Source organism: Platalea leucorodia (genome assembly GCF_965183815.1).
Source record: "Platalea leucorodia genome assembly, chromosome: 4".
Classification (NCBI taxonomy): domain Eukaryota; kingdom Metazoa; phylum Chordata; class Aves; order Pelecaniformes; family Threskiornithidae; genus Platalea; species Platalea leucorodia.
This window is the reverse complement of record NC_138826.1, coordinates 113,541,962-113,563,633: the sequence shown is the minus strand read 5'-3', so window position 1 is coordinate 113,563,633 and position 21,672 is coordinate 113,541,962. Positions and strand designations below refer to the sequence as shown.

The 21,672-nt window shown below is 41.8% G+C and overlaps 1 protein-coding gene across 2 annotated transcripts in view; it reads right to left on the bottom strand.

Moving 5' to 3' along the window:
• ORC5 (origin recognition complex subunit 5) overlaps positions 1-1,141 on the bottom strand; it is a gene marked incomplete at both ends in the record, with an annotated part of 73,817 nt that extends 72,676 nt beyond the window's left edge. For both annotated transcript variants that reach the window (XM_082308477.1, XM_082308476.1), the window contains one exon: positions 1,031-1,141. In XM_082308477.1, the coding sequence (XP_082164603.1) occupies positions 1,031-1,141 (111 nt within the window). The remainder of the gene's footprint in view (positions 1-1,030) is intronic.
• Positions 1,142-21,672: the final 20,531 nt, after the last annotated feature.

Below are 21,672 nucleotides of genomic sequence, written 5' to 3'. Positions count from 1 at the left end.
TACTGATGCTGTATATTTCATGGATTATTGTTTTTAAGATGCAAGGAAAATAACTTGTTCTTTTTATTTCATTCTGAACAGGTATTTATTTTTGTGTTTTTCTCATTTCCAAGTATCTTGTACACTGACTTAAAAAATGAATACAAAAATAAATTTGACAAATACTTTTTATGAAAAACAGTAATATTCAATTAATCCAAGATGAAGACACTCTTGCGCAACATATGTGGATACTCTAACCTGCATATTTAACAAGAATTTAAGTGTCCTATTTTTTAAGACAACTTGTTGCCACTATGCTTGTAATAAATACATAAAACTTAAATGCTGTAATTTGATGTAATTATTATTATCTATAATTAAAGGCAGAACCAGATACTAATTTCCATTTTGTTAACTAAATGTAAATGGATACATCAACTGCTTTTAAGTTTGCAGATAAAGATCTCCATTACTTTTCACCACAGCTTTGCCAAGCAGTAACAGAATCAATTAACAAGCCTGTGATTTCCAAATCTTATGGCCAGCAACAGAACTACTATGAATCAGACCAATTTCATGTACTTAGACTTCAGGCACACAGATATTAGATTAACAAGTCAAAACCGAACAGAATTTCTACACTGCCACTGGAAAAAAAAAAACAAAAAACAAACCAAACCAAAACACAAAGAAACAGAACTTTAGACCAGGGAAGAAGACAAGACTCGCTTCCTGGTACCAACTGACAAAGATGGAAGAGAGTCATGGAGAAATCAGGCTTCAGAGACAGTAAGGCACAAAGAGCTCTAAGTTTGTTTGGGTCCTTCCAGCTGCAAAACAGCTTTCAACCTTCAAACTTACTAGAATCTATCTGCCAAACACTAATGTTAAAGATGAGTAACAAAAAACCCCACCAAAACCCACAACAAAGAGACAACCAAAGCATGCTGATAATGACATCATAAAAATGCCCTTAAATTTCTACTCTCCCCTCTGAGACAGCAGAATGTCTTTGTCCTATTCAAACGTACAATATAAAAAGTACTACCTCTCCAAATATTGACAGCAACATGGACACTTGGGATTCTCGACAAGGCACCAAACTTTCCAAGTGAAGCAGTGTAGCTGCTGGGTACACTGGATGTTCAAGATTAGGCATTTTGATGTTCCTGTAGTTAGTCACCTAAACATGCACGTCCCATTTGAGGTGCAGAGACAAGAAATAAAGTGATCTGGAAAATAAAACGTTTTAATTATCGTTTGCTGTCATATACATAAAGGAGGAAAGTGATCAGGAATTGACATAAAATTTCAACAGACATTCTAGCTGAGGATAATGGTATGATTATGATAGACTTAAAAGACTGCATCAAAATCATACTTTACTATGTAAGGCATTATACAGACATTTTCACACCAGACAGAATCAAAAAAAAAAAAAAAAACAAAAAAACAAATAAAAAGGGAAAGGCATACAGGGTATGAGCAACTCAATATAACAAAGAATTGTCAGTTTAGTTAACTGAAGAAATACATATTTAGTTCTAGTTTTATACACATTTAAAAGTAGCAAGGGAATAAAATGAGGAAAGTAGTCACAGACCATCGCCTCCCTGGACAGCCAATAAACTAGGATTTACAAGTAACAGAGAAGTGGCAGGGCATAAGGAAAGATGAGGATGACAAAATAATAGCTCGTCAGATGTTAACAGGAATGCTTACCCCAGCTTAAAAGCAGCAGAGGCATTTGAAGAAAATCCAGCTGATGGTAAAGACTGGAAATACTCCTTAAAAATAGCAGGAGCCCAAACCAGTTAAATAAAGCTGTAATATTAATTACAGTCTACCTTTTAGACAAGGACTAGTCAAGGAAGACTGAGGGTCTTGATTGCCCAAACACTGGGAAGGCTGGATTTCAGTGACAGAATATGGAAAACACCGCAGTCAAAGATACTACTTTGTCTGCAGCTTCTAAACCTGCTGGAAAGATGGTACGTTTGCCTGCAGTGACAAGGACAACATGCAGAGAGAGAACTGACGTAACCTCAAGACCTGGATTCTGACTTTGTCAAATGTAACATAACTTGACAGCCAAAAAGAAAGTTTGGAAATTTAGGTAGCACAATAAAGAGATCTCAGCAGCAGATAGGAATATCTGTAAGTTATCAAGCCAAAGATAATAAACAAAGCACTCCAAACACATTTAAGCATTTGCAGCCAAATATGTTATGCTGAGCATAAGTACAATGCCACATGAGAAAAGGTTAGGTTAGCAGAAAGAGATCAGAAATAGCATGGGAAATGGAAAACAAACTGTTCTGAAGAAAAAAAGCAATATTGGGTTGCACTGACAGGGGAGCTATTGGGCTACAAGGAGGTTCATAAATACAAATGTATTTATGGAAATACTTTATCATAGAGTTCGTTTTGGGACCGATCTCTGTTAAGTATTTCCATAAATACATTTGAGGAAAGATTCTTTCTTTTATTTTTACACTTCGCCTTCAGTGTTTTCTGAAGTAAAACCTGGGATTGCAGAATCATCAATAGAAAAACAAGTGGAATTAATGAGGAAAAAAAGGATAACCCCGATAAGAGAAGTAATGCCAGTATAATGAAATTCAGTACTTCAAATTACACATATTTGCAAGTAATCATACCACAACTAACAAGGATTACAGTTAGATATCAAGAAACTGTAAGTCTGAAAATAAACAAGTCAATCACATAGTAAGTATGAGAAATCAAAGCATAACCATATGTATCAGGCAAATTATTTCCCATGCAGACAATCATACAGATAGCCTCAGCCCACTCCTCAGCTGTGAATGGGTCTGCCTGCCTGTCCACTATATCTATTTAGATATCTGTTCACAATGGAATGAAGATACAAAAAATTGAATAGCTTGATTAAGGTTGCTCTCTAAAAATGAGCTAGGAATAAATATCAAGGATGAAAAGAAAAAAAACATAGACAGTAGCCTCCAAAACAGAGGGCAAACAAGGAGGGAAAGAGTTTTAGAGAAGGCTGAAAAGTTTGCATGGATTTAAGAAAAAAGACAGCTCTTTTGCTTCACTGACTACATGAGAACAGGGCTTGATTCAGTGTCCTAAATGCATCTAAAGCCTTAAGGTACTTCAGCTTCTCCACCCTGCTGCCCAACTGCACTCCAGAAAAGCATGAATCGCTTGTTGATCACATCCTATCTGCCAGTCCTGTTTGCTTCACTAACACCCTAGCACATGTCAATTTACACGAAACACATTTAAGCCACTGGATGAAAACCTACATCTCTACTGACTATATGTAGGTGCCTCAGTCTTCAATGGGATCCCATCCTAAAGTTCACAAGAGAAAGGATGTTTAGAGCAACGTGTTCACAAAACAATTAATTTAGATTAAATGGCAATGCTGACACAAGGACTAGCATCAGCCAAAGCTTGGATTCAGGATGCTCCTGGCCGGGGAGGGTTGTACAGAGGTTGTACATGTGACTCCAGCCAGATCAGGAGGGACAAAAAGCACGCACTTTCCAGTTGCGTGCAGGTAAGGATAGCAAAAGCACAAGTTCGATTTCATGGCTGGATTTGACGACTTAGGAGGACTTCCCTCAGTTTACTGGTCCTAAAATACCTATGCGTGGCATGGCTTTCTACACTTTATCAGGAAGGCTGACAGAACTGAAGGGACTGACACCGTTCTGCTTCCCCTCAGGCCCTACAAGCACCTTCGCCCCACAGGGACACCGCCGGCACAGGGCTGGCCCTGCTGAGGGGGAGGCTGAGGGCGGGCCTCGGCCCAGGGGGCAGCTCTGACCCCGCCGGGCCGGGCGGGAGGCGGCCGGGACCCTCAGCCCCGCACCGACTCCCACCCGGAACGCCGCAGGAGCAGGCCTGCCCCTCCACCCCTTCTGCCCCAAGCCCCAGAAACCGGCCGCCGCCCCGCTCCCCGGGCCGAGCCGGCCCCGCCGCCCCGCTCCGCTCACCCCGGCTTCCACACACGCTCCGCCCGCGCGCCGGCTCCTGCCCATGCGCGCGCCAGCCGCGGCCCCGCCTCCCCCGCTCAGTGCGCAGGCGCGGGGCCGGCGCGCGGGCGCCGCAGGGGGCGGGGCCTGGCGGCGCGGGAAGGGCGGGCAGGGGAGGGCGGGCGGCGCGAGGGGAGGTGGCGGCGTCCGGCGGTGGGGCGCCGTCCGGTCCCGCTCGCAGGGGCAGCCGTGTGTAGCGCTGATACCGGAGAGCGGCAGAATAATCCACTCTCTAAAACTTAATTTTGGAGTTTTAGAAAGCAGGCGTTCTTCTTTGCGGCGCCGGGCAGCACTGGGGATAATTCCACCATAAGTGCTCCAACGGCTTGATAAACTTTCAGTAATTATATACTATGAAAATATACATATTCATAGAATTTCCGAGAATTCGTCTACATAAACATGAGATTTCCCGGAACTTATTAACATATGTAAATGTCTGATCCGCGTGCGCAGTCGTCTTCCATGGTAGTCTTCAGGTGGTCTTTGGGGGTCTTCGGATGAAGGCTCGTAGTCTTCTTCACTGCGTTCGCTGACTGACCTTTACCCCTGCGCAAACTCAGCCCTGGGGTCACGTATGCCGTGTCCTTCAGGGTCGGTTTGTTCCGGTCCAGAGGTCATCTCGGAGCTTTCTTCTCTTCGTGGTTCGGCACATCTGCTCTCCCAAGGCCTAGCTGTCTGAAGGGGGAGTGTTCAGGAGCTTCTTGTCTTACAAGTGTCCTAACTATTCACAAAGATTTACTTTCGTTTGGTTACATCTGTTGTGTAATGATTCTAACGACTTAAATGGGTAGCTTCTATCTCTGTCCGCAGGTATCGGCAGGCGCCCCCGGGCGCAGGTGTCTGCGGAGCCCTGTGTTAGAAGCCGCTGGGCAGCGGTTCCCCAGGCAGCGGCGGATGCTACGGCCGACGCAGGGCACCCTGTGCCGCGGGGAGGAGAGCGGCGCTGGCGTCGAGGGGCCAGGCCTACGCCTGGGGCGTGCAGGCAGAAGGAAGCCATGGGTGCCCGTCTGGTGGTTGTGCTGTTTGTTAGTTTAACTCTAGCCGCCTCCCTCGCAGGCACGCAGACGAGCCCGCGGCGTCCCCGGGAGCTGGATGCGTAGAGATGAGGGTCAGCTTCAAGTGCGTCCTGTGAGGGGACAGCAGCATCCGTCACAGGAGGGGCCTGGAGGTATTGCATCCATCCTCTCTTCACACCTGCAAAATAAGTGTTAAAAGAAAATTGACACGAAATTGTATGCATAACTCATTTACGTTAATAGAGAACACAGCTTAAAGGAATGGCTGTGGAGTCTCTGCTCCAGTCAAGCTTTGCAGACAGCGCTCTCTAAAAGCGCACGGCAATACATTCAGATTACAGTTCAAGTTGTATTATGCATAAACATTGCACATTGTATTAGCGGGATAAATACGACAACTGCACGCAGGGTTATGAAAGCTGAAGTGATACTCTCCCTCTGTAGTCTGAGCTGGGTGAAATGGTAAATAAGTGAATAAAGCTTGTGTGAATCAAGCATGATTTCTTTTTAACGCTCAGTTTTTTGTATATATACATGTGCATGCACAATCATCATAGCTTGGCCTGAACAGAATTTCAGATCTATAGATATATATTGTAAATTAGTGGAAAATTAGTGGATTAGTAAATCAAGTGGAAACCATCTTGAATGGAATTAGGAAAAGAGAAGCAGGAAAAGGCGCAACTGATTCTGATTTGTGGTTATGTATAACAATTTGTGCACAGTCTTGTTTTTAAAATGGCCTGTTATTTATCACAGTTTTGCCAAAGCATAATAATAATATGAAATGATTTTTAATGTTACTGGATTTGCATATCTGTAGGCCAAAGCTATAGTATTACTAATTCAGTCCACTTCTTTGCTTATTAAAAAAAAAATCTTAATTTCAAATAATAGGTATGTTTTAAAGCATTGTATCAAGGCATATGCTTCCCAACAGAGTGAAATACTTTTTTTCTAGCTCTTGAAACCGTAGAATCTTTTGGGGCAGATTCCTCTGCATACAGATAGGCAATGTTTCAGAAAAAAACAAATGTAATAACTGCAAGGAGTCTCAGAAAGTCCGCATTTGTATAGTCTGTGTGGGAGCTGAAATAAAATACTTTGGAAGCAGTTCTTAGTGATGTTCAGAATTTGCATCTTCTATGGTTTACTTCTGAACAAATCTGAAATTTGTCTTTGAGTAGGTCAAGAATCCTAAAATGAGGGATCAGTCTTCAAACAAGTTGTTTTCTCTTTGGTGCTTGCTGACAACGTGGCTATCTCCGGATTCTCTAGGAGCATGTCATGATGGTTCAGGCTGCAGTCCCTCCCGGGGTCAATCCTGCACAACATACATCCATAGTGCCTCAAAGAGGAGAGTCTCGCTCTCCCTGTTCCACCTCCGCTTCCACTCATATTCTGGTCCTAGGATTTAGGTGGTTATGCAGAGAGCTAGCTCAGGGGACCAGCCCCACTGGAATTAAACCAAATCAAAATAATAGTTGAGTATTTGCAGCCTCACTTCCAAAAGCCTATTAACTGAGAGGGACCGCCACTACTGTCTCATTTAGCCTCTAGTCTGGAATTAAAACAAAATATCCAATAATAATGCTTTTTATTAATCCAAAGTGGCACCGTTATTATCGTGAGGTAAATAATGAAAACATGTAGCTTTATAGCTTTAATAATTTAAAATTATTAAGAATATCTGTATTGGTTGAAATGGTGGGACTATAATGCTCCATTTTTGCAGGACTGACCCGAAGAAAGTAATGCAGAATCCTGGACTCTTGTATGTGCAGATGAAGAACTGTCACAGAAGACTGTTGAACAGTTCTGTCCAGTTTCTCAGGCCTATCAGTTTCCATATATTCCTACAGGCAGTCTCTACTTCCCAGTAAAACTGCTTAAATTTAGTACGTGTGATTTTTGATTGCATTCAAGAGGTCAAGACTCTTAAGTAGCAGTTGCTGGAGATAGGATTCATGCCCAAGTATCTAGCTGGTTATGTGTAGCATAATAGTTTTGTTTGAGTTTACATCTTTCATCAACGACATTTTTCATTGATATTGTTACTGAATATGCATTTCTGCACAGCTTTAAATGTTTTTTTTAATTTATACTAAGCTTTCACATATCTTTTTATCTTATTCTGACTATGAGTTACTTGCAATATAAAATATATTCAAAATGAGAACACAAATAGTAAACTGAGTTTTGAAACCCGTGTATAACAGCAGGAGAGAATCTTTCTCATTGTGTTCATGGTCAGATATTTTATATTAATACTTTTTTTTTGTCAAACTGATTTTCAGTACAAGTAGTGATTAATTTTCACTTAAGGTTTCTTATCCATAGCTCCATTCCAGCAAAAATTGTTAATTGTAGAATATACACTAATTTCATTCAAATCACTGGGATTCCTCATTCTGTAAATTTACAAACATATACTTAAGTGAATTACAGGATTAGGTTCTTTAACTTATATATGCAATTCTATATATACATAGATACATAGAACTGTGTATAGAACATATACATATTCTATGTAGAACTATGGAGAGCGAATTATGTATATAGAATATGTGCAGTATTTCATTTTTTATTTCTCTCAGTCTTTCCAAGATGCATTTTCCCAGAGATGCCATTGTACAGGATGCTATTGAGACCGCATCTGGATTATTACTTAGCAGTCTCTTCCTATCCAAAAAGTCAATTCAAGCTGACAGAGGTGCAGAAAAGGGCTCCGACGAAGAGCAGGGAGATAAGAAGTTATTGCTCTGGAAAGATGTTCTCTTGAAAGCATCATTGAGGTGGTTTAAGAAATTACTGCAACTCCGTGTTTCCTGCCTTGTTGGATGATACAGCTCTTTTGGCCGAGCCAGTGGGAAGGACAGCGTCATCATCTACCTCTACACATGTCATCCATTTAACTTAAATTCCCAGGCAGGGATTATTTAAAATATAAACTGGGTGATTTTTCTTCAAAGTGGATGAAGAGTTCTCAAGTGGTTCATTGTGCACACTGTGGTAGAGAAACTAACCTTAAATAATGAAAGATAAAAGAGATCTGCGATAACTTCTGAAATGGTTTCAGCTTTATCTGCTAATGGCTATCTGACACGTCCTAAATAAGGGTGGGATTTGAGCCTTGTTGAAGAATAGACACCAACGGGGTGAAGAGCTGCTTAAACTAAAGGACAATGTTGTAACAGAGCAAATAAATATTTTAAGCACAATACTGCAATAGAGGAACACAAGCATCAGTAAAATACACTAATAAAAGCAAACTCCTTAATGTTTATCCAGATGGAAGCCTATCATTTTGCAAGTGTGTTATGTAAAAAATGCATAATTAAATACATACTAAAAGAACATTTGAAGGGCGAAAGTATGTTGGACCAGATAACTTTGGTCTGTCTGAAGTACACGTACCTTGCTGCTGGCCATTCCGGGGAAAGCAGCTGTGGGCACCAGCTGTACAACGGTGGTCAAGTGCCTAACAAAGCAGTTTGAACACTTTTGAAATGCCCACCAGAAGCCTAACGGTTATTACTTAACGTCAATTGAAATCATACGGAGGTAGATAAATCTATGTGCGAGCCCACGTTGCACTTGTAACTGCAAGAAGTTATTAGGTGCCTTCAAGGTATCAGCCCCTCATTCTCCTGATACTGAAACAAGGAAGACCAAGGGCAGTTAGGCTTTGTGACAGAAGATTTGGATGAAAATATTCCGTTACACCAGGATAAATAGTCCCCGGAGGCAATTCTGTGGGCTGTGGATTGCAGGAGTGCAATATATTCCCTTCACATCTCTTGCTGTCTCCCCCTCAGCCCCTGTGCCGGTGCCGGGGGGTAGCGCCAGCGGTGAGCAGAGGTTCTCTTCCACTGGCACTTAGCAGTAGAATCAGAAACTGAGGATCTGATCCATAATTTCTCATTAAGTTTGCTAAAGATAGACGAAGATGAATGTTTAACAATCTAATCGTTAGTGATTATAATCACCGACAGTGGATTTTCAAGCAATTAGTAGTAATTAAGCTCTCATTTATAACTCATTAATATGAAAAACAGTAATTCCATGGATGAAATACTCCCGTAGTAGCTAATGCAGAGGATTTTGCAGACAGAAATATATGATGAACCATCCAGAGTTTCAGATCTCCAAATGAGATTCGATAAATATATCATCATAGCCAAATACTGCTAAAATTTCAGCTGGTTGCTGAGACAAATCTGTTGCATAGTATCGTAGCGGTTTGCTTAGAATTTAGGCCCCAAGGGGAGCCATCTGTTAAAGGTGAAGGAGAGAAAATAAATATTTTTCCTCAAACTTCCAATAAACAACATTGATTCATACTGGAAATAGTTTAATTTTTACTTACATTTCCATTAATTCTAGACACTGTTTATTTTCCAATTGATTTTTCTGGGAAAATTATGTCCTAGCGCCAAGCTCGTCAATTGAATTAGTATATTAAGTAGAATGTGTATTTCTTTAAGAAGGTAGGTAGCACTTTGCAGTAATGTACGTACTCACAGAGAACGCTTTACCAAGAGCATAGCATTTTTGCGTACAAAATTGCTGAGTTTTTACAAATTACATTATACTCTTTATAAACCAAGAGGACCAACGGAGATGGATGTCACTACACGTATGTAACCAAAACCTTTTATTTATCATTATATATTCACATTGTGAAAGTCATACCAAAGTGACACCACTTCTAGCTGAAGTTAGGTCTACCTGGATATTCTTGCTTTACTTGCCTAAATGCCTGAATGTAGACTGAATTAATTAGGCATCTGAGTTTGGACTTAATGACTTTCCGTAACTGGCATTTGTTATAATGGCATTTGTCTATAACTGGCGCTTCAGAAAAACGAACTTTTGTTTGTGAGACTGCATCTGATGTGTTAGTGACTTATCAATCCTCTTTCAGAATTCAGTAAAAAGCATAGATTTATGGCATGCAAAATTTAAGCGAATCGCCAGCAAGCATCTAGGTGTTTCTCTAGTTATGTTTCAGAAAAACCTTATGTTCATAATATTTATTCTCAGGTGAATCAAGCTTTTATTTACATGTTTCATTATGCAAAACTATTTTCTGCTGTAATCAAACTGAAAACTGTTTCTTATCACAGAATCATAAAATGCTTTGGGATGGAAGGGACCTTTAAAGGCCATCCAGTCCATCCCCCCTGCAATGAGCAGGGACATCTACAACCAGATCAGGTTCCTCAGAGCCCCATCCAGCCTGGCCTTGAATGTTTCCAGGAATGGGGCATCTACCACCTCTCTGGGCAACCCATTCCAGTGTTTCACCACCCTCATTGCAAAAAATTCTTCCTCCTATCTAGTCTGAATCTACCCTCTTTCAGTTTAAAACCATTACCCCTTGTCCTATTGCAACAGGCCCTGCTAAAAAGTCTGTCCCCATCTTTCTTATAAGCCCCCTTTAAGTACTGAAAGGCCGCAGTAAGGTCTCCCCGGAGGCTTACAGGCTGAACAACTCCAACAACTTTCTTGTCCCTGCAGGAGCCTGGCGAGGGTCAGGACTGGGCGGAAATTTCAAATAATGCTATTTGGTTTTTCACAGGATAGTGACAGACTCAGAGGGACATGGGGGAAGCTTCTGGCATCTTCTCACAGAAGCCACCTCTGTAGTCCCCTGCTTCAAAAACCTTGCCGTGCAAACCCAGTACACCTGTGAAGATGGAAGTGAGTCGTCATGCTTTCTTATTTCCTCAGGTCTATTTTGTTATGATTTTAATTGCAAAGTTTCAGAAGACTAAGCATACGTCTGCACATGAACGAGTCGTAAATTAAAAGGATGTTCCATTTCATGACGTTATTTGTAATGCCTTACTTTTCGCACTTCCTAAAATATCATAGTATGCAACTACCCAGGGAAAATCAGTGCTCCAAAATCTGTACTAGAGCCCTCAGCAATGTGCCCATCAGTGAAATGAGAGGAGAAGCCAAATTGCTCAGCAGTTTGGTGTCACAGATAGGGAATAGAATTTCCTAATACAGCTTGCCCTATGATCCTGTTTTGTGTTGCACGCATGCATGAGTGTCTCTGTCAGTCCAGACATGCCTGCCAACTTCATTTGTGTATCCGCTTGCCAATTTCAAATATATCTGTAGGAGAATTTTTGTATCTATGGTACTAACTGTGTAGAAGTTTATTGAAAATAGGCAGGAATGCCCTAGCTGAAGGGAACATTTCACTTTGAGTTTGTACCCCATCATGCACCAGAGAAACCTCAAAGCAAAACTGCGTCTGGACAGATTGCCGTGTTCGGAGATGTTCCCCTCTCACAACACTGCAGCACTTCTTGCTCTGTGGCAGAAGTTAGGGCAGTAACCAGCATCTCCAAGCCTTTCTGGTCTGTATAGCTCACTGATGGGATGCCAAAGTTTCTGCTGTGAAAAGCAGCAATGTTTGCCAAGTTTCTCTAAATGTAGTCAACGTGACTCCATGTGTGTTCTCCTACTAATCTGGTAGTGGAGATATTGACAAGGTATCGCATCACTGTAAAGGAAAATCATCCATTCACAATGGATTGAGATAGCTTCCCACATTGTTTTAACATCTGAAGTTGCTAGAAATGTAATGTGTCAAAGCTGAACTGCGAGAGAGAGATGGAATCCGAGTATCACGAGGATATGCTTGATGGAGCCATATATATGGGGTGATGCCACGAGCCAATGTGATGCAGTGCAGCTCACATCACTGTTCCCTGGAACAGGAAAAACGCCGGAGTGCTGTGTTGCGTACAAAGACAGGCTGTGAGCTGTAGATGTGGCTATTTAGTGCACTGACAGCAGGGTAAGGCACCTCGATTAACAAGAAATTAACCAAAACAAAACGTGCAGATCCAGGTTGGGAGAGTAGCTAATGACTAATGTTACTCTATATGCATTTCTGATATGCAAAATCAGTAACCCCAGTTTGTCACGGGTCATCTGAACCAAAACCATGGCATCTGGTCATTACTGCTGCAATGCAGATACGTGTAGCTGTGCTGGAGCGAGGTAAGGGCTGCACAGCCACATTGGCTGAATCGTGTGGCTTTAACCGGGGTACCACCGTGGGCAGTTTACACAGACACTTAGTCAGAGACCCCTTAATACCTTCATTAATTCCATCATTATTTCTACTTCAGCCGCATTTCCTCCATTGCAGGCTTATACAGGAGCTTTCTAGATCCCAGGGTAAATTAAAGTAAACCTGAAGTTGTTTTCACTTATATTAAACTCCCCATAGCGCCAAGAAGTAACTCACGCTGCATTTATCTTTGCCCATATCCTGAGATACCCTAAACAGTCTGCTGACAGCCTTGGCTTACAGCTGTACCCCAGTTACAGTCTTCTGTGCTGGGACATGACGTCCTAGAAACTTTAAAGTGGTTTTTTTCTCCCATGACATCATCTGTGATGCAGGATTCACATTCCCAGGGAGCATAATCTGTTGGGAGAGTTTTCCTTTCCTTGAATTGGGCATGTAACTGCTGAAACATTCATTGTGAGCTGGTTTTCTTTCATCTGGGCTTGGTATTATTTTAAAAGTGGTTGAGTCAGTTGCTGTTTCATAGTTACAGCAATGTCATGCTCGACTTCATTCCTGTGGGGGTTTTTTGCAAGCTTCCAGTAAATTATGAGAGACAGATCCCAATGCATTTTTGTCAATGTAGACTTGAAAATGAATTTAATCTTTAAATAGAAAATCAACTAAATATCGAAGCTGCAGGAGGAAGCAGCAACTGAGTCATCACATTTGTGCACTAAACTTTAATATCACAATTTTAATCTACAAAAGTAAAAAAGCAGCTAAATTTCACCTTGGGCAGATAGACTGCTTACTGAGACTAATAAGAAATCCTATCTACTTCTCAGCTTGAACTTTTTCTTCAGCTTATTTTCCATGGCCCTGCAGCTGTCTCAGTCTTATGCCAATCTCTCAGCAAAATAAATGTGACATTTAAATAAGTGCAGAGGAGAAAAATTCTGTGCTAACAATTTTTAATAATCCTAATTAATTATTGATTAGTGCTAATGACAGTAAGCAAAAAATTGATTTGCTGTTTCTACTGAGCTGAAATAATTTACTTGTAAAATGAAAGCGATTAACCAGTAAGACTAACAGTGATAATGTAAAAATCTCCCATTGCTAATTCACTATATTAATAAAAAGGCGTCTGTTTGGTGAGTGATAAGCAAAGGAATGCAAGATAGTTTTAGGTAGTAGATCTTTCATTGCGTTTATCACTAGTGTGTTGTGGTTTCTTTCAGCTACAATAAATAATATATGATTTGGGGCGAAAAGCTGTATAAACCTTGGTAGATACAGATTTTTTTTCCTTACAGTACCCTTTGGGTAGCAATAAATGACCATGTAGGACTGACCTCTTTCTTCTTCATGTCTTTCAGCTATTTTGTCAATATTTATAACAACCGTAGTTTTTCTCAAAGCATTCTAGCACTTAACCTACACAACCTATACTCAGCTTTTATCTAAAGAAAAATCTGTGCTGCCTTTGAGAATTTCTGCACTTAGAAATGTTTTTTCTTCTCTTTACTTACTAGTATGGTCTTGTGGTCAGGTATACCCTGTGCTTGTGACATGCAAACAGTATTTTTGCTTGCTTTTCTTTTAATAGTTAAACTGAGTACTTAAAAATCAGTTCTGAAACCACATGCAGTATTTCACTGATATCACATACTGAGCTTCATATTCCACCTTCAAGCTTCTGTTTGGTATTCCCCATCTGCAGGTCCACCAGTTGTTTGCTCCTCAATTTACAGCTTCATGCAAGAAGTTCTCAATCAACAGGCTAGTTTTGGTGACTCACCCCTGCCATCCCCCAGGATCTTTATATAATATCATTTCATTCCAAGCTTATGATCACATACTTCATAATTATGACCTATATATTCTGTTCCTCTGTGTATGTGTGAGGTTGCAGTCCAAAAGACTGAAGAGAGACAGACTCGAGACAGATCAGGTCGATCACTAGAATAAGCCATAATCATAGCGTAGTGGAAGCTTAATTATTGCCATTTTGTTTTCTTTTCCTTGGTATATATCATAACAAAAGGCAGTGTTAAGGAAGGAATTGGAAAGAGATAGCTATGCTGGTATTTAAGAAGATGTATAAAAGCCTTTTTATGTGTAGGTGGTGTTGATTGGAAGGACAATGTTGGTTGACACCATGAGCTGATCAGAGATGCAGGCAACATTTCCTGTTAAAGAGTGAGGAGGGGTGCGTGGTGATGGGCTATATATGCAAAAGTCCTGTGCTGAACAGAGACATCATTTCGGTGTAAAGAGATCCAAGATGGCGCTTGGGTTGCAAGTGACCGACAGGATGGAGATGTTGTCCATGGAAAGTCAAGGAAGAGAAGGAGGGTCTGGGCAAGTTAAGAACTCCGGTTTAGACCCTTTTAGCTCAGCATGACTTTTAGTCTCCGAGGTCCGATGTGAGAGAGAGAGAGGCTGTGATTTTTGCTTTCGTACAAAAGAGGACCGACTTGAAGAGAAAGAGAATTAGTATTGCTAAGCTAGAATAGAGGTAGGAGCCAAATTTGTATTTGCTAGAGAAGATGAGAAGATTTAAAAGAAAAAAAAAAATGTATTCTGATACTTTATCAAGAACTATTCTCTCAATTATGAGTAAAAACAGTTTTCATTTGAGGACATTTCAACTGATGGTTTCTAACTTCCAGAGTACGGTAACTGCTTTCTCTGGGAAACTAGCGAAGCTGCCAAACCCTGCCTTTGTGTCAATAGGGATTCTGCTGATACCTCAGTTTTATGTGTTTACATGTCTCAAGACACTGCCTGTGTTGAATTCTGTTTCATTCTGAAAAGATCAAAGGGAAAACGGTGTAACAGCCACATCAATTATTTATGAATCAAGTGATGATATTGAATGTGTCTTGATCAAAATATGGCCATGGCTCAAAAGGGAATGCTGACCTTTACTCCAACCCAGGATAATTCAGAAACTGATGTATCATCAGAGTTGTTCATTTTAAGTTGTCATTGCTACTGAGACTGCCATGGCAAATAAAACCCAGCTGCATCAGCGATTCTTGAATCCGGGCATGAAAGAAATGCCCAGCGCTGCAAACCTCACATATCTCCTGGTGGGTTGTCACATGTTCACAAAATACTCCAGAAGCCTTATGTATTTCACGTGGTTGATTGGTATGTTTTTGTTACTTCCAGTGAAAGTTAGTAATTAGAGATATCTTTGCTGCTTTTCCCATCCCCATCCTCCTGACGTACAGCAGTGGCAGACATCCTGCGGTCTGCTAAGCCTGCTTCTTATATTCTAGTATGTAAATTACTGGCTGAATGGGGAATAGCAGAACGGCCCAGAGGTGAACAGCATGTGTGGCAGCAATGGGCCGTGAAGGAGGAGACCAGAGGGGCTCCGGGGAGTAGCAGACAGGAATATTCTGAGGCAGAAAGTGGGAGCTCAGCGAGTGTGAATGCTGGGCAGAGGGCGGTGAAGGGGGGCTGTGATGGAGAGTCCTGGAGGTGCGAGCATCAGATGAGAAATACGAGCGTGCAGGAGTTGCTGTGATAAGTATGGGTATATCCTTGACATCTAGTAAAACAGTTTGGAACAGTCTTTAACAAAAATATCTCCCAGAAACAGGGATGCCAGCTCTAGAGCAAAGGAGTAGCAAGCCATCCAGCAAAATGCTGTTATTATATGAGAAGTATGATAGTTTTCTTCTGGAGTTCAGGGTGAAATGAAACATGTAAGAATGGACTAAATCTTGACAGCATTTCCACAAGTAGGAACAAAAGGTGTGATATCCCATGTGTTTCTATAATTGAAGATATAACTCATTTTGGTGACAGCTCAGATAGTGGCAGTGAAACACCCTTGACCTAGAAAATATTAAATCTGGAATAATCAAACAAGAGGTGCAAGTGTGATTCAGACAGATTCAACGAGAGACATCTCAGTCATTTTCACAAAAGCAAGGTGTAATATTATCATGATTCTGAAAGGGGATAACAGTGGGGCAAGGGCTGTCTGTCCCACCTCAATGCCCTGCAGTGGCAGATGTGGCCCGTGACTTGATGTCCCCAGCCCCAGGGTCGTACAGAGAACTGTCCCGGGTTCTTATCTGTGCCCAGTGCCTGCGTCTCCGGACTGGGTGAGCGCTGCTGTGTCTGAGCATCAGCAAGGATTAAACCCTCGCTGTGGAGGTTAGCTACCAAAGCATTTGTACATCATCTAACGGGAGAAAGCTCACTTTCTGGGCTTCCTAAAGCAGATTTCCATGCTGTCACACCTTCAGGCCAACAGGACACAAAATACATGGGAACTATTTTGCCAAAGCTTTATTTTTTCAAATTTACATCACAATAAGTATCAATTCAGTTTATGAATAAGTCCACCTCATCCATCTAAGGAGTAAACTAAAAAACTGTAACTTAAAAAAATGTTACTTTATATTTTTGATTAATTCTTTTAGAGTTTGAGAGCTGTCTTCAGACATTTAGTGAATTATGTTGACAGTTTGATGTGACTAATGTATACTAGCATATGGTAGCATTTATAAGAATAGATTTACAAATTCAATGATAACCTAATTATATACGATTGCTTTTTCTAGCCTCCAGTGAGACTTGATCACATGGTCAGTTATATGATTTTGGTTGTATTAGAATTTATGAGATTCCTTTTTCCGCATCTCATTACACTTATTTATACAGCACCTTTGATTTGAAGCACTGGATTCTCACAACAGCAATAGAGCAAAATATGGAAGAAACCTTGGATTTTCATAACCACTTCCTTTAGGTGTTGTGCAAATTGGCAAAAAATGACTTCCATTAAGTATATATTTGTGACAGGTAAATTATCTCAATTAATGGAGGTTTAAAAGTTTCTATCATGCAATTTATTTTCAGTTTTGCTCACCTTCTCTGTTTCTGCTCCTTCAAAATCTTTTTGTCCTTCATGGCTAGTGCTGTGGCGTTACAATTCTGGTGATAATCCTACCAGAAAACATGGTCTGTCTACACAGGAGTGATCTTAAATCCTGATCTTGTTATACAAGACTTATAATTTTTTAATGAAAATACAATTCAGAAGAATGCTGTGGCAATTTGCTAGTCTTGTATGTCAGTGAGGTTGCTATATTACATTGATTGAGGGAAGAGAAAAATTCAATTGTGCTAAATTACTGTGTGCTTTGGTATCACCAAATAATCAGCAGTGAGGTCTGCATTAAAAAAAAAAAATTAGAATGGATTCGTGGCACTTTCCTGTGACATCCTAGAAGAACTGAATTCTCAGAAATGTCTTCATACTCACCGGGTCCCTTAAATGGTTTGTGTTGGACACCCTGAAATGTCAGCATCCCAAATCATCTCATATCACTGGACCATATATGCAAAATGTGAATTATGATTTTTTTGTGGGCTTTCTGACTTTAACCCAACATTTAAAAATAGTTGAAAGGCATGGCTGACGCATTTTGCCTGCCAGTAGAGTCACTTCTTATGTTTTAAAAAGAGCTGCCTTATGTATTACTTGAATTACAAAACTGCGTGCTGAGGCATTCCACCAAGCGCTGGGTAACTGAGGAGACCTTCTGGGAAGCGATGAGATGGAGATGTCTCTCGTAATACACCAATCAGTCCATTTCCTACTGGCCTTTTTTCTTCAAAAGCTGATTTTAAAACAAAAATTTATCTCACAGCACTGAAAAGTCTGTGTTAAATACAAAGAGCATGCAGACTGTAAGTAAACAGATTTCATAAGCCTGCACAGATTAGATGCTTGCAGCCACACACTGCTACCTGGCTTCATCACCTGCAATGCAACAAATGTATTAAAAGTAGTTGGTGAGTCCAGAAACTGCTTCTTTTTGCCCTTCCTGCCTGAGAATGTGATGCTGTTAGGGGAGAGGGAAGTTCTTGCTTGTGTTTCAGCATCATGTGGAGCTGGAGTGGTGCTGCAGCGGTGAAAATGAAGTTGCCTAGACTCCTGGCTGCACAGGCTACTGCACTGGGGAACCTGAGCCTTCTCCTGTCTTTTACAGTCACTGCATGAACAGCACTGGCTTAAAAGAACACACTTGACTCCTCGACAGTAAGAGATAAATCAAGAAATAAGAAAACATGGTACAGATTGCAGGGATGATCCCACACTCTGCATGCGAAGATATTGATGGAGGATGAACACATGCTGCAAGAAAGCCTCCTTGGAACATCTGGCAGGCTTATAAATAGCTGCATATTCCCAGAAGACAGGAGAAGGTTAAAAAGAAAAAGAGGCTTTGCTTTGTGCCTGCTGCTGCTAACCAAAATATACATTAGTATAGGTCAGGAGGTAGGAGTGAAATTGATAGCCAGCAGCTGGTCCAGGTGGAGTCCATTTCTTATAAGTAGTTCTCTTCTGAAACTCCACAAGCATCAAGGAAGCCATGGGGAGCAAGCAGAAATAATTAGGGGATCTGTGTGTCTAGAGTAAAGTTAAGTCACCTGCTACTGACCCCTGCTTCAGTGCTTTGCAAGGCTTGGCAGTGCCTACAGGCTGCCAAAAATGTGTCGGTGGAGAATGAAATCAGTGTTATTCAAAACAGGTGTAAAGAGCGTCCTAATGTCCCGGTGCAGCACCCCCAGCTCAGCGGCATTTCGGGGCCCGCAGGCACGCGTTACACATAGCCACCAGGAGACACTCAGAACAGGAAAATAACATTTCATCATGTAGGTGACCTGTTTTCCCATTCTCCTCTGGCGAACAGTGTTGGTTTGGCCTTTGTGCCTTCCTTAGTTACCTCAGAGGCTTAAAAGCTTTTTGGAAACCAGCACGTACTATTTCCTTAAGAACAATTTGCAGCTCCCAGGCTGTGTGGGACAGTCACTCTGTCGAGCCTACCTGCTAACGCAAGGAACCCGTATCTACAGCTCCAGCTCAGAAAAAGTGAAGGAACTTTGCTCAGCCTTTGTTAGAGTGTTCTCGTAAATAAAGATAAATTTTATCACATAACTAGGCTTTCCTTCAAGAAAGCACTTTTGCTTTTCAGTGCATCTCTAAAACAAAATTCAGATGTATTGCTTTGGTATTAAATTCATTTGGGAGTTCTCACTGTTACCCCGAAGCTATGTTTCACCTGCAAAGCATTATATTGAAGTAGAAAGGTATTTGCAAGTCAGTTTTTAAAACCATAATATTTCACTTGAGTTGCATTTATGGAGGGAGAGGAAAGAAGCTCTCCAGCATTTTCATTGTATCATTTGGGTGGAAGTGTTGATCTGCTGGAGGGTAGGAAGGCCCTGCAGAGGGACCTGGACAGGCTGGGTCGTTGGGCCGGGGCCAACTGTATGAGGTTCAACAAGGCTCAGTGCCGGGTCCTGCACTTGGGTCACAACAACCCCATGCAACACTACAGGCTGGGGGAGGAGTGGCTGGAGAGCTGCCTGGCGGAAAAGGACCTGGGGGTGTTGGTCAACACCCGGTGGAATATGAGCCAGCAGTGTGCTCAGGTGGCCAGGAGGGCCAATAGCATCCTGGCTTGTATCAGAAACAGTGTGGCCAGCAGGACCAGGGGAGTGATTGTCCCCCTGTACTGGGCACTGGTGAGGCTGCACCTCGAGTGCTGTGTTCAGTTTTGGGCCCCTCACTCCAAGAAGGACATCGAGGTGCTGGAGCGTGTCCAGAGGAGGGCAACACAGCTGGTGAAGGGTCTAGAGCACAAGTCTGGTGAGGAGTGGCTGAGGGAGCTGGGGTTGTTTAGCCTGGAGAAGAGGAGGCTGAGAGGAGACCTTATCGCTGTCTACAACTACCTGAAAGGAGGTTGTAGCCAGGTGGGGGTCGGTCTCTTCTCCCAAGTAACAAGGGATAGGACGAGAGGAAACAGCCTCAAGCTGCGCCAGGGGAGGTTTAGGTTGGATATTAGGAAAAACTTCTTCACTGAGAGGGTGGTCAAGCACTGGAACAGGTTGCCCAGGGAAGTGGTTGAGTCCCCATCCCTGGAGGTATTTAAAAGACGGGTAGATGTGGTGCTTAGGGCCATGGTTTAGTGGTGGACTTGGCAGTGCTAGGTTAACGGTTGGGCTTGATGATCTTAAGGGTCTTTTCCAACCTTAACGATTCTATGATTTACATTGCAATCAGGTTCTTGATAGCCCACTTAGCAACTATTTGGCGTTTCCCAGCTTGCACTGTGGTCCCCATTAACAAACCCAGATGGGACACATGCCACACCATTTAGTGATGAGCAAAGCCCTGCATCCTCTTTCCTCAAGCTGCAGCTACCTTGCCTTTCAGTGGCCCCATTCTGCTAACCGGAGCACTAGCTGAGTGCAGAGGGTAACAGCCTGCCTCTGCTTTGAATGCTGCTCAGCCTGTTCAGGGGGCATAAAAGCTCTTTCTTCTTCCTTTCTCCTTGTCCTAGTGCTTCATCCTAGGAAGGCTGGCTGCAGACTAGCAAGCGAGCAAGCATATGCTTCATTTTAAGTAAATGGGTATTACACTGAAACGAACTAGATCTATTCACATACTTAATGTAAAGCATATGCTTAAATGCCACCAGGATGCTTAAGTCTTTGCAGAATTGAGCAACCTGCACTGGAACAAACCTCTGCTGGAAAAAAAAGTTCATCTTGAACTGATGTGAATCACCCTATATTTGAAGAACAGTGGTTTCAAATGCATTGTCGAACTCCCTGTGTAACTCTTATGCGTGTTTGATTTAATTACTGCATGTGATAGCCTCAGGGAAAAACATCTGATTTTTTAATGTACTGTATCAGTTGCTAAACCTCATGTGAAGGAAGCCAGCATGAAGTACGTGCAGTATGAGAAAGACTAATGTTCACGCTTCTACCGTATCACTTAGGCTGTAACTAATATCAGCCATTCCTCCAACAGTAAGGGCTCGGAAAGAAGCTCGTACAGCTCCATACTGATGGCAAAACCAGCAGCCTTAAATTTGGATTCCAGCCTATCTTCCTTACAAATGCAGGTCTTCATTAGAATTGAAATGGGACTGGGGGGGGGGGGGACGACAGCCTGTTCTGGGGCAGACAGACAAGCAGGGGCTGCTTCACACTCTCCTTCCCAATCATTGAATTCACCAGAGCTTGTGTTACTGTTTCCATTAAGTGTTAAAACTGCCTTTAAAAAGAATTAGCTATCCCCTTTTTGTTTTTGTAGTATGTACTCTGCAACAGACTAAAAATATTGATTAGCATCAGTGCCAGCTCCTCTTCTTCCATTCAGCCAGCAACCTGCATGGGATTCCCTGTCTCCTTCTGTGTTTAGGCTGGAGGCTGCTCAGGGCTCCTGCCTCCCGCCTGTTTTGCCTCCTTTTACAATGGCTCAGAAGAAGAGGGGACTATTTAACAAGAGATCAGTTTAGCGTTAATATAAGAAGGATCTTTGAAAATTGTGTTATTCAGAACAGTGCACTACGTGTCAAAATCCCATGCCATTCCCTGGTTTTGCTCATCTATCCACCTAGGCTCAGACTGGGCACGGTCCAAGCAGAGGAATTAACAAAGCATTAGTTTTGATGACAAAATACTTGCAGTTTTGTCCATCTTCTTTGGGATTTCTCTGCCACACAAGCATTTCTTTAGTTCCAGGTTTTGTTGTCCATGGTATATCCAGCACATC